Source organism: Salmo salar, chromosome ssa26 (assembly GCF_905237065.1).
Source record: "Salmo salar chromosome ssa26, Ssal_v3.1, whole genome shotgun sequence".
NCBI lineage: Eukaryota > Metazoa > Chordata > Actinopteri > Salmoniformes > Salmonidae > Salmo > Salmo salar.
Genome location: NC_059467.1, coordinates 659,014 through 672,165, shown reverse-complemented (window position 1 = coordinate 672,165; position 13,152 = coordinate 659,014). Strand labels below are relative to the sequence as shown.

The following is a 13,152-nucleotide window of genomic DNA, read 5'->3' as shown; positions in this document are numbered from 1 at the left end:
AACAGGTAGTGGAGTGGAATGTAAGGCAGGTGGTTAGAGCATTGGACTAATAACCAGAAGGTTGCAAAAACGAATCCCCCCTGAACAATGCAGTTAACCCCCGTTCCTAGGCCATCATTGAAAATAAGAATGTGTTCTTATCTGACTAGTTAAATAAAGGTGTGTAAAAAAATAAATAAATAGGCAAATCGGTGGCCAAAAATACCGATTACCGATTGTTATATAAGCGTTATATAATCGGCCATTCCGATTAATCGTTCGACCTCTATTACATACCACAAACCTTTAACATAGCTAATGCCCCTGCCAGCTTTAACAGCTGTGATGTGGATAGTATACAAAGACTCCAGGAGCTCACAATTGTATGTTTGTAGTTTATTAATGAAAACAAAGGAACTCAGAAAATAAGGGATCCCATGTAAATAATTACATCAAATATTTACTTTGTTTGCCCTGCATCCCCATGTAATTTCACCCTTAAAACAACATGAATCTTACATTTCTCAAAGACATGTCTACAGAAGTTACTATACTGTGCTCAAAATATTTAAGAAAGTTGCAGCAGGAGGATATGCAAATAATGTTTTGAAATAAAAATGACCTATGACCAAGAATTAAAAGGAACAAATCAGTGAAGATGGTGAAAACACTTTAGAAAGTATTCACACCCATAGACTTTTGCCACATTTTGTTGTTAAAGGGATATTGAAATTAATCATTTTCTGTCAACGATCTACACATGTCAAAGTGGATTTTTTGTAAAAAAATGTTTTTGTAAAAAAACTCTTGGTTAGGTAAATATTCAACCCCGAGTAAATACATGTTATACTGAACAAAAATAAACGCAACATATGTCTAGACCTGTTTTCGCTTCGTCATGGTGTATTGTGTGTAGATTAGAGGAAATAATGATATGGCTGTAACGTAACAAAATGTGGAAAAAGTCAAGGGGTTTGAATACTTTCCGAAGGCACGGTACAGGGTCAGTTCCTCTACATCTTTTGCCTCTAAATCAACTGGTGTTCTAACTCCAGTGCGGTTGAAGTGCCGACCCACTATTCACCTGTCTTGGAATACCTGATGGTCAAATGCCAACCCTTCTACCTCCTGAGGGAGTTTTCAGCTGTTAGTGTGACTGTTGTATACATTCCACCCCAGGACAAGAAAAACAAGCTGGCACTTAACGAATTGTACAAGGCTATAATCAAGCAAGAAAACCTACATTGAGGCTGCTTTTCTGGTTGCCGGCGATTTTAATTCCCAGTCACTAAGACACGTGATGCCCAACTTCCATCAACACGTCTCCAACGCCACAAGGGGCGATAAAGTCCTAGATCACTGTTATTCTACCAGCAAACAAGCATACAAGCCCCTCCCTCGTCCGCCATTTGGTAAATGACTCCGTAGTCCTGCTTCCTGTTTACAAGCAGAAACTCAAAACAGGAAGTACCTGTGACTCGCTCTATTGAGAAATGGTCACCAGAATCAGAGATGCTACAGGACTCCTTTGCCACCACTGATTGGAATATGTTTAGAGACTCCGGTGATAACATTGGCTTTTTTTGAAAATGCATTGGCGACGTCCCCACTGTGAGGGTTCGCTGCTTCCCCAATCAAAAGCCAAGGATTAATACAGAGATTGGCACTAAACTAAAGGACAGGGCTACTGCACACGGAGCTAACGTAGACAACCCCGTCTATGGCTGAGGACAGGAATAAGTACAAGAAGTCCCGCTAAGACCTCGGCAGAGTCATCAAACAAGCAAATGGACAATATAGGAATAAGGTGGAATCATATTACATAGGCCAGAAACCATCTCAGAGATTAGGGTGAGGGACATACCAAACAACTCAATGGCGGAGTGAGGGGATAAGAGAAGTTAATAGGAGGGGAGGCCACAGATGAATCCCCATTTCAACTGTACCGGGCAGACAGTGTGTATTGTGGCGTGTGGGCGAGCGGATTGCTGATGTCATCGTTCTTCCATGGCCTACATACTCAAATGGCACCCGTTGAGCATGTTTGGGATGCTCTGGATCGACGTGTTCGACAGCGTGTTCCAGTTCCTGCCAATATCCATTAACTTCGCACAGCCATTGAAGAGGAGTGGGACAACATTCCACAGGCCACAATCAGCAGCCTGATCAACTCTATGCGAAGGACGTGTCGTGCTGCATGAGGCAAATGATGGTCACACCAGATACATTTACATTTACATTTAAGTCATTTAGCAGACGCTCTTATCCAGAGCGACTTACAATACTGACTGGTTTTCTGATCCACGCACCTACTTTAAAAAAATAAAAACTATGACCAACAGATGCATATCTGTATTCCCAGTCATGTGAAATCCATAGATTAGGGCATAATGAATTTATTTCAATAGATGTCTTTATAGGAACTAACTATTGTTTACTTTTATTGTTGCATTTTTATATTTTTATAATTTTTGTTCAGTGTAGAATTTTGGCAGTGATTACAGCTGAGTTTTTCTGGGTAAGTCTAATAGCTTTGGACACCTGGATTGTACAATATTTGCTCATTCAGTTGTTGATCATTGCTAGACAGCCATTCAAGTCTGCCATAGATTTAAGATGATTTAAATCTAACCTGTAACTAGGCACTGAGGAACTTTCAATGTCGTCTTCGTAAGCAACTCCAGAGTATATTTAGTCTTGTGTTTTAGGTTATTATCCTGCTGAAAGGTGAATGTCTCCCGGTGTCTATTGGAAAGCAGACTGAACCAGGTTTTCCTCTAGGATTTTGCCTGCGCTTAGCTCTATTCAGTGTCTTTTTAGCCTAAAAAACTCCCTAGTCCTTGCCGATGGCAAGCATACCCAAAACATGATGCAGCCACCACCATGCTTGATAGTGATACTCAGTGACGTGTTGTTGAATTTGCCCCAAACATAACTCTTTGTATTCAGGACATAAAGTTAATTTATTTGCCAAATCTTTTGCAGTTTTAATTTAGTGTTTCATTTCAAACAGGATGCATGTTTTGGATTTTTTTTATTCTGTACAAGCTTCATTTTCACTGTCATTTAGGTTAGTTGTTGATCCATCCTCAGTTTCCTCCTATCACAACTATTAAACGGTGTAACTGTTTTAAAGTCACCATCATGGTGAAATCGCTGAGCGGTTTCCTTCCTCTCTGGCAACTGACTTAGAAAGTACGCCTGTAACTTTGTAGTGACTGGGTGTATTGAGCCAGTGTAATTAATAACTTCACCATGCTCAAAAGGGATATTCAGTGTCTGCTTCTTCCAATAGGTGCCATTCTTTGCGAGGCATTGGAAAACCTCCCTAGTCTTTGTGGTTGAATCTGTGTTTGAAATTCACTGCTTTACTGAGGGACCTTACAATTATGTGTATGTGTGGGCTACAGAGATGAGGTACTCATTCAAAAATCTTGTTAAGCACATTTTTACTCCTTAACTTATTTAGGCTTCTCATAACAAAAGGGGTTGAATACTTATTGACTCAAGACATTTCAGTTTTCACTTAATTAATTTGTAAAAACATAATTCCACATTGACATTATGGGGTATTGTCACTGGCCTACACACAATCTCAATTTAATCAATTTTAATTTCAGGCTGTAACACAAAATGTGGAAAAAGTCAAGGGGCGTGAATACTTTCTGAAGGCACTGTATATACTTGTCTCAACTTGTATGACATCACTCAGGCACACCAAGCTGTTTTTAAATGTTTTAATGTACGAGGTTGTCTGAATCAGTGTTAATGAGAATTTAGCTGATAAAAGTAAAAAATATCACCACTACTAGCAACTAATTTAATGATCTCAGATTCATGAACTGCCATTGTAAATTATCTCTAAATCGATCGAAAATACATTTACCACCTCACATACATAATAGTAAAAACCCAGTCACAACAGGTGTATTTGTAAAATGGTAAACAAGCAGTTTGAATACATTATTCTGAATTTGGACTACATTGTTTATTAGGACACTTAACTATACTGAACAAAAATATAAATGCAACATGTAAAGTGTTGGTCCCATGTTTCATGAGCTGAAATAAAAGATGCACAAAAAGCTTACTTCTATCAAATTTGTTTACATCCTTGTTAGTGGGCATTTTTCCTTTGCCAAGACAATCCATCTACCTGACAGATGTGGCATATTAAGAAGCTGATTAAACAGCATGATCATTACACAGGTGCACCTTGTGCTGGGGACAATAAAACGTCAGTCTAAAATGTGCAGTTTTGTCACACAATGCCACAGATGTCTCAAGTTGAGGGAGCGTGCAATTGGCCTGCTGACTGCAGGAATGTCCACCAGAGCTGTTACCAGAGAATTTAATGTTAATTTCTCTACCAACGTCGTTTTACAGAATTTGGCAGTACGTCCAACCGGCCTCACAACCACAACCACGAGGAACCACGCCAGCCCAGGACCTCCACATCAGGCTTCTTCACCTGTGGGATCCTCCAGCCCGCCTGATGAAAATGTGGGTTTGCACAACCGAAGAATTTCGTCAGAAACCGTATAAGGGAAGCTCATCTGCGTGCTCGACGTCCTCACCAGGGTCTTGACCTGACTGCAGTTTGGCGTCGTATCCGACTTCAGTGGGCAAATGCTCACCTTAGATGGCCACTGGCATGCTGCCGTTCATCCACCGCCATCACCTCATGTTTCATCATGATAATGCACGGCCCCATTTTGCAAGGATCTGTACACAATTCCTTCAAAGCTGAACATGTCCCAGTTCTTCCATGGCCTGCAAAATCACCAGACATGTCACCCATTGAGCATGTTTTGGTTGCTCTGAATCGACGTGTACGACAGTGTATTCCAGTTCCCGCCAATATCCAGCAACTTTGCACAGCCATTTTAGAGTAATGGGACAACATTCAACAGGCCACAATTAGCAGCCTAATCAACTCTATGCGAAGGAGATGTTTCGCGCTGCACAAGGCAAATGGTGAACTGACTGGTTTTCTGATCCACGCCCCTACCTTTAAGGTATCTGTGACCAACAGATGCATATTGGTATTCTCATTCATGTGAAATCCATAGATTAGGCTTATATGAACTTTAACTCAGTAAAATCGTTAATTGTTGCATGCTGTGTTTATATTTTTGTTCAGTGTAGCTTTGTTTACAGAGGTCTTTGCAATGCTCAAATGTTAAGAAAATAATTTTCTGTCTTGAGTAAACCAATTGAGTTTTTATACATTTGGTGTTTAGTCGATTACCCAGATGAGACAGAGAACCCATTGCTCGCCACTCTTAAAAGAAACAGGCTATACTGTAAGTGTTAATTCACCTACATTTAGAATATAACCATCATGTTCAATGGAAAGACTAGCCCATACACAGACAAAGGAAATAGTTATTTCATTCAATAATGAAAGTTGTCAGATATGGCACATGCCAAATATACAAACAGGCCAGGAAACAAATCACAAGAGTATGGTGATGCGTGTTAAAACATCTTAGGAGGGGAGCATTTAACATTAAACACTGGCTGCATAGAGATACATGTAAAGGACAGTGACAATAGAAGTGTCAAGAACTATCGAATAAAATTGAGAAAATCATAGAACTCCAAACTCAGTCTCAACTGCTTGATAAAAGAAATCACCTGACAAATCATCAGGTGAACTCTTTATAAGAAGTAGATGTTAAAGGTATGAGTACATCTAGTAATACATTACTTTGGGAAGTATCAAACCAAACAAGTTCATTTGTATTTGTTCCACATTCTTGATGCAAAATATCAAAGCAAAACACTGCTAAGAAAATAAGACACAAAAATGATAATTAGACAATCAGCAAAAGGTGTTCGAATAGCAACTTTACTTTGCCACAAATGTGGATATAAAATATCCTCAGGAAATACAGATAGGGCCATGATTAAGTCAATGTTCTATTCAACTGCAGTCTAGTGTTAACCCACAACTATATTTCAACAGACCCTTGAGACATAACAGATTTAAATACTGATTGGAGCATGGAAGATTGATAACAAAAATAAATTCTTTGCGATAGATGACTAGTAACCATTTGTTTTACATTGTCAATGGAAATGAGATTTATGATCATAAAAATAACAATTATCTTAATTTCTTCAATATAGCTGTATACATAAAGTAAAACAAAATGTAATGGAATGTTGTGAGGTGGCAAAGGTCAAACTACAGGCAACAGCCATCCCAGGAAGAGAAAGACCGTATTTGTCCCTTGAGACAATGTTGTCCAAACCAAAATCAATCTTAGTGTTTTTGAAGATTTCCTACTGGTATAACAGTCTTTCAAAGTTGATTCAGCTACAAGCACCCATGTAAAGCAGAAATCTTTTTTCTCTTCAATTAAAATAACTAACATGTGGTTCTGGTGATACCAGGCATTTCCCTTTGAGGGCCAGCAAAAACAAACCCTGACTATGTTCAGTCAGCTATATCTTCTTACACGTTTCATACTTTGTCTCTAAAGGCATTTCTAAATACAAAACATGATCAATATCTTCAGTCATCGAAAGTCTTCATTATCTTATAAAAGTAATCCAGGGGAAGAAAAAAAGAGTACTCTACTAGCTAAAAAGGAGCGTAAATTACCTAAGGTGAGAGAGAGACTCAGGGTATGGGGGTCTTTCTCTGATCAATCGGAGTCACTGCTTTCTGAGCTGGAGCCACTGGAGCTGCTGCTGCCAGAGTCAGAGGAGCTGCTGCTGCCGCTCAGCCGAGAGGCGCCCCCTGCTGGCGCCGAGCCTGCCTTCTCTGCAGAGAAGAAGGAAGGAGGCGAGGGTTAATACTGAGGCACACAGTCAAACACAGACATATCAACTAGAGAAAACAGACAGCCATCCTTTTCACAGAGAGCATCAATGGACAATATATTATACACAGCCCAAAGCGGCATAATTAGTAATAGGCCACATTCAGTCAATACTACTTAAATTGAAGATGCAGTTATGGTGACATTGTGCAATGACAAACACTTTTGATGTGCATGGTTAGAGGAGAAAGAGGTAGCCATCCAAGCAGTCAGAGAGTTTCCTACAGAAATGTCTGAATCTGTTCTATTTCCCTCCATGGCTAAAGCCTAACGCAGAAACACAGAAAACGTGTCCTATTTAGGGCTGTCCCCAACAACAACAAAAAAATCTTGGTGACTAAGAGTCATCTGTTCTTTAGACCAATCAAATGGCCAACATTTTAAAATGTGTATATTTCTATATATTGACACATCAGACTGTCTTTCCACCCTCAGCCTCTGACGGATTGTCTCCACCTTCCACCAAATACTCTGACTGTTCACAGCCATAAACGTATGTGACAACAGTTAACACTCATAATAACGTATTATTTGTTGAACAACAATTACAGTCCATCCATTCCAGCTGACCCCATTCCTCATTTGAACTCCATGTAAAGTGATGCGCTCTACAATACGTCTTCGTATTTGTCTCCCTACCAGCAGACCCCGTCTCTCCACTCTCAGCCTCTCTGATGGACTGTCTCCACCTTCCACCACTTCCACCATACTCAAAATGTGAATCTGAAGGCTGGCACCCTGAGCTGGTGTGACTGTACAGTAAAAGGAGTCGACCTCAAATGTGAAAACTGTTCAAGGGTGTGTAGACTCACTAGACACTGTATACCCATTGATTCTTGAAGAAAATAAGTTATAAATACTTGTTGAGCTTAGTTGAACTGTTCTTCCCCATCAGAACCAAACATAGGCCTGTTTAACTGAAAACAAACACTGTATAGCCTCAAAACATGGTTAAAACTGTCATGATGTGGCCCTTTCTGAGTGTAGATCGTGCCCCCGTCCCCCCTCCTCCTCACTCTCTCTCCTACACCCAGGTTCTGTTATATCAGGTCATACATTCCTGGCGAAGATTCTCTCCGCCTGGTCATGCAGAAAGAGAGAGCACAGAGAGAACAATGGACTTCACTTGGAGACACCTAAATCCCAAAAATGGGAGAATTAAACAATGTTTCTGCTTTTGAGAATGTGGGAATGACCCGTGGACACTTAAGGGACAGTCATGTTGAGTGTGTTTCATTTGGTGATCTCATGAGGTACAGGAAACACACATAACGGTATCTCTTAAAGTGTACATTTCCCAGCTGTCAGGTTTACATCTAAATATTGTGAAAAGTATGTGATTAAACACAAAACTATTTGTGAAAAGATGTAACGTGATATTAACCTTCTAAATGAGAGTATGGATTTTCATATAAAGATTAACTAGTCAGTGGCCACACCCCCGTGAGCCCAGACATCACATTAGGCGTCACGGACCGCCCTTTTTCACTGTTACGTATAAAACCCACTCGTGACCCAATTCACGATAGACTAAGCAAACAACAGCGTGAGCTGTGGTGGCGAATAGTTAAGACTAAAAACATGACTGCAAATTAGAGGTCAACCGATTATGATTTTCCAAAGCCGATACCGATTAATCGGCCAATTTTTAAAACTGTATTTGTAATAATGACAATAACAACAATACTGAATGAACACTTATTTTAACTTAATATAATACATAAATACTATCAATTTAGCCTCAAATAAATAATGAAACATGTTCAATTTGGTTTAAATAATGCAAAAACAAAGTGTTGGAGAAGAAAGTAAAAGTGCAATATGTGCCATGTAAAAAAGCTAACGTTTAAGTTCCTTGCTCAGAACATGAGAACATATGAAAGCTGGTGGTTCCTTTTAATAACATGAGTCTTCAAATTCCCAGGTAAGAAGTTTTAGGTTGTAGTTATTATAGGAATTATAGGACTATTTCTCTCTATACGATTTGTATTTCATATACCTTTGACTATTGGATGTTCTTATAGGCACTTTAGTATTGCCAGTGTAACAGTATAAGCTTCCGTTCCTGTCCTCGCTCCTACCTGGGCTCGAACCAGGAACACATCGACAACAGCCACCCTCGAAGCAGCGTTACCCATGTAGAGGAAGGGGAACAACTACTCCAAGTCTCAGAGCGAGTGACGTTTGAAACGCTATTAGCGCGCACCCGGCTAACTAGCTAGCCATTTCACATCGGTTACACCAGCCTAATCTTGGGAGTTGATAGGCTTGAAGTCATAAACAGCGCAATGCTTGAAGAATTGCGAAGAGCTGCTGGCAAAATGCACGAAAGTGCTGTTTGAATGAATGCTTACGAGCCTGCTGCTTCCTACCACCGCTCAGTCAGACTGCTCTATCAAATATCAAATCATAGACTTAATTATAATATAATAAATTCACAGAAATACGAGCCTTAGGTCATTAATATGGTCGAATCCGGAAACTATCATCTCGAAAATTTTTTTTTTTTTTCAGTGAAATACGAAACCGTTCCGTATTTTATCTCATGGGTGGCATCCCTAAGTCTAAATATTCCTGTTACATTGCACAACCTTCAATGTTATGTCATAATTACGTAAAATTCGGGCAAATTAGTTCGCATTGAGCCAGGCGGCCCAAACTGTTGCATATAACCTGACTCTGCGTGCAATGAACTCAAGAGAACTGACATAATTTCACCTGGTGAATATTGCCTGCTAACCTGGATTTCTTTTAGCTAAATATGTAGGTTTAAAAATATATACTTCTGTGTATTGATTTTAAGAAAGGCATTGATGTTTATGGTTAGGTACAGTCGTGCAACGATTGTGCTTTTTTTTCGCAAATGCGCTTTTGTTAAATCATCCCCCGTTTGGCGAAGTTGGCTGTCTTTGTTAGGAAGAAATAGTATTCACACAGTTCGCAACGAGCCAGGCGGCCCCAACTGCTGCATATACCCTTACTCTGTTGCAGAGGTGACACATTTTCCCTAGTTAAAATAAATTCATGTTAGCAGGCAATATTAACTAAATATGCAGGTTTAAAAATATATACTTGTGTATTGATTTTAAGAAAGGCATTGATGTTTATGGTTAGGTACACGTTGGAGCAACGACAGTCCTTTTTCGCGAATGCGCACCGCATCGATTACATGCAACACAGGACAGGCTAGATAAAATAGTAATATCATCAACCATGTGTAGTTAACTAGTGATTATGATTGACTGATTGATTCTTTTTTATAAGATAAGTTTAATGCTAGCTAGGAACTTACCTTGGCTTCTTACTGCATTCGCGTAACAGGCAGGCTCCTCGTGGAGTGCAATGTAAAGCAGGTGGTTAGAGTGTTGGACTAGTTAACCGTAAGGTTGCAAGATTGAATCCCCAAGCTGACAAGGTAAAAATCTGTCGTTCTGCCCCTGAACAAGGCAGTTAACCCACCGTTCCGAGGCCGTCATTGAAAATAAGAAATGTGTTCTTAACTTGTTACGGATAGGGGGCAGTATTTTCACGGCCGGATAAAAAAACGTACCCGATTTTAATCTGGTTATTACTCCTGCCCAGAAACTAGAATATGCATATAATTAGTAGCTTTGGATAGAAAACACTCCAAAGTTTCTAAAACTGTTTGAATGGTGTCTGTGAGTATAACAGAACTCAAATGGCATGCCAAAACCTGAGAAGATTCTGTACAGGAAGTACCCTGTCTGACCATTTCTTGGCCTTCTTTGTCATCTCTATCCAAAACAGAGGATCTCTGCTGTAACCTGACACTTTCTAAGGCTCCCATAGGCTCTCAGAAGGTGCCAGAACGTTGAATGATGACTCTGCAGTTACTGGCTGAAAAACAGTAGCGCATTTGGTAAGTGGTCGATCTGAGAACAATGAGACGGGTGCGCGCGTGCACGTGAAGAGTCCATTTCACTTTTTCAGTCTTTGAACGAAAACAACGACTCCCGGTTGGAATATTATCGCTATTTTACGAGAAAAAAAAATCACATAAAAATTGATTTTAAACAGCGTTTGACATGCTTCGAAGTACGGTAATGGAATATTTTGAAATATTTTGTCACGATACGCGTCCGCGCATCACCCTTCGTTACCCTTCGGATAGTGTCTTGAACGCACGAACAAAACGCTGCTATTTGGATATAACTATGGATTATTTGGAACCAAACCAACATTTGTTGTTGAAGTAGAAGTCCTGGGAGTGCATTCTGACGAAGAACAGCAAAGGTAATCCAATTTTTCTTATAGTAAATCTGAGTTTGGTGAGTACCAAACTTGGTGGGTGAAAATTAGCTAGCCCGTGATGGCGAGCTATCTACTCAGAATATTGCAAAATGTGCTTTCACCGAAAAGCTATTTTAAAATCGGACACCGCGATTGCATAAAGGAGTTTTGTATCTATAATTCTTTAAATAATTGTTATGTTTTTTGTGAACGTTTATCGTGAGTAATTTAGTAAATTCACCGGAAGTGTTCGGTGGGAATGCTAGTTCTGAACGTCACATGCTAATGTAAAAAGCTGGTTTTTGATATAAATATGTACTTGATTGAACAATACATGCATGTATTGTTTAACATAATGTCCTAGGAGTGTCATCTGATGAAGATCATCAAAGGTTAGTGCTGCATTTAGCTGTGGTTTTGGTTTTTGTGACATTATATGCTAGCTTGAAAAATGGGTGTCTGATTATTTCTGGCTGGGTACTCTGCTGACATAATCTAATGTTTTGCTTTCGTTGTAAAGCCTTTTTGAAATCGGACAGTGTGGTTAGATAAAGGAGAGTCTTGTCTTTAAAATGGTGTAAAATAGTCATATGTTTGAAAAATTGAAGTTTTCGGATTTTCGAGGAGTTTGTATTTCGCGCCACGCCCTATCATTGGATATTGGAGTGGTGTTCCGCTAGCAGAACGTCTAGATGTAAGTTAACTGACTTGCCTAGTTAAAAAATATATTTTTTTTTTATTAAAAAAAACTTAGATAAACTAGTAATATCATCAACCATGTGTAGTTAACTAGTGATTATGTTAAGATTGATCGTTTTTTATAAGATTAATGCTAGCTAGCAACTTACCTTGGCTTCTTGCTGCCCTCGCGTAACAGGTAGTCAGCCTGCCATGCAGGCTCCTCGTGGAGTGCAACGTAAGGCAGGTGGTTAGAGCGTTGGACTCGTAACCAGAAGGTTGCAAAAATGAATCCCCCCTGAACAAGGCAGTTAACCCCCGTTCCTAGGCCGTCATTGAAAATAAGAATGTGTTCTTAATCTGACTTGCCTAGTTAAATAAAGGTGTAAAAAAAATGTTTAAATATTTTATTTTTATTTTTTAAATCGGCGGACCAAAATACCGATTGTTATGAAAACTTGAAATCGGCCCTAATTAATCGGCCATTCCGATTAATCAGTCGACCTCTACTGCAAATGGTTGAATTTCTGAGACCAAAATATGCCTGGTGACGCTGGTGTGTGAAGTGGTTGAAACTGCATCTCTACCAATGGACAAGACTATGGCTACACGGCTGGAAATGGTTCAACTCTGAGACTATCGATCCCTACAGAATAAGAGCAAATCTTAGACACAAATTACCAGTCTGCAGCTAGAAATTACGTAACCCGAGGTACGAGAATACAGACAACCGCTGAAACACCTATTCTAACATCTATTCTACCATTTCTGAATGGTACTCTGAAGTATCCATTCTAACCACGAAATACTTTGATAGTCGGGGAAACGCAACCAGAGAGACTCTGATGAACTCTCCAGCAGACGGACCGGATTCCAACAGAGAAGACAACAATGACATACAGGTGTAAATATATACTTGCATTTCAATGCATATAATTATAGACTGTTTGTAATGAATCCATTTGTTTTTCCCACTCTTTCCCAGTCCCACCCCTTTCCCTTTGTCCACCAAGCCGTCATATCGGCTTAGCCCACTAGGGACTCTTTCCTATAGTAACCAATATCTACTGTTTGTTTATGTATTTCTGTGATTATTTAGTTGGTTAGTAAATAAATAAATAATTGAGCCAATTGGTGTATGGATGATTCATAGTAGAGGCTGGGTTTGTGCAGATAACCAACAATTTACGACGTTCAGATGAGACTGATTAAGGTAATAATAATAATAATAATTCATTAATAGAAGAGTAATTGATCAGATATAAAAATATATTTGGAAAATTCTAACTTTGTAATCTGAACATTTTCCATGGTGCCCTGACTTCCTAGTTAATAAAATGTACATGACTAGTTTAATCACGTAATAATAATAATTACAGAGAATTGATTTGATAAAATAAGTCTTCACATT

At 39.3% G+C, this 13,152-nt stretch overlaps 1 protein-coding gene across 11 annotated transcripts in view; it reads right to left on the bottom strand.

Moving 5' to 3' along the window:
* Window positions 1-360: 360 nt before the first annotated feature.
* Window positions 361-13,152, bottom strand: part of LOC106586971 (bromodomain-containing protein 3) — a 51,046-nt gene continuing 38,254 nt past the window's right edge. For all 11 annotated transcript variants that reach the window (XM_014174738.2, XM_014174734.2, XM_014174744.2 and 8 more), the window contains one exon: window positions 361-6,754. In XM_014174738.2, the coding sequence (XP_014030213.2) occupies window positions 6,636-6,754 (119 nt within the window). In that variant the 3' untranslated portion in view covers window positions 361-6,635. The remainder of the gene's footprint in view (window positions 6,755-13,152) is intronic.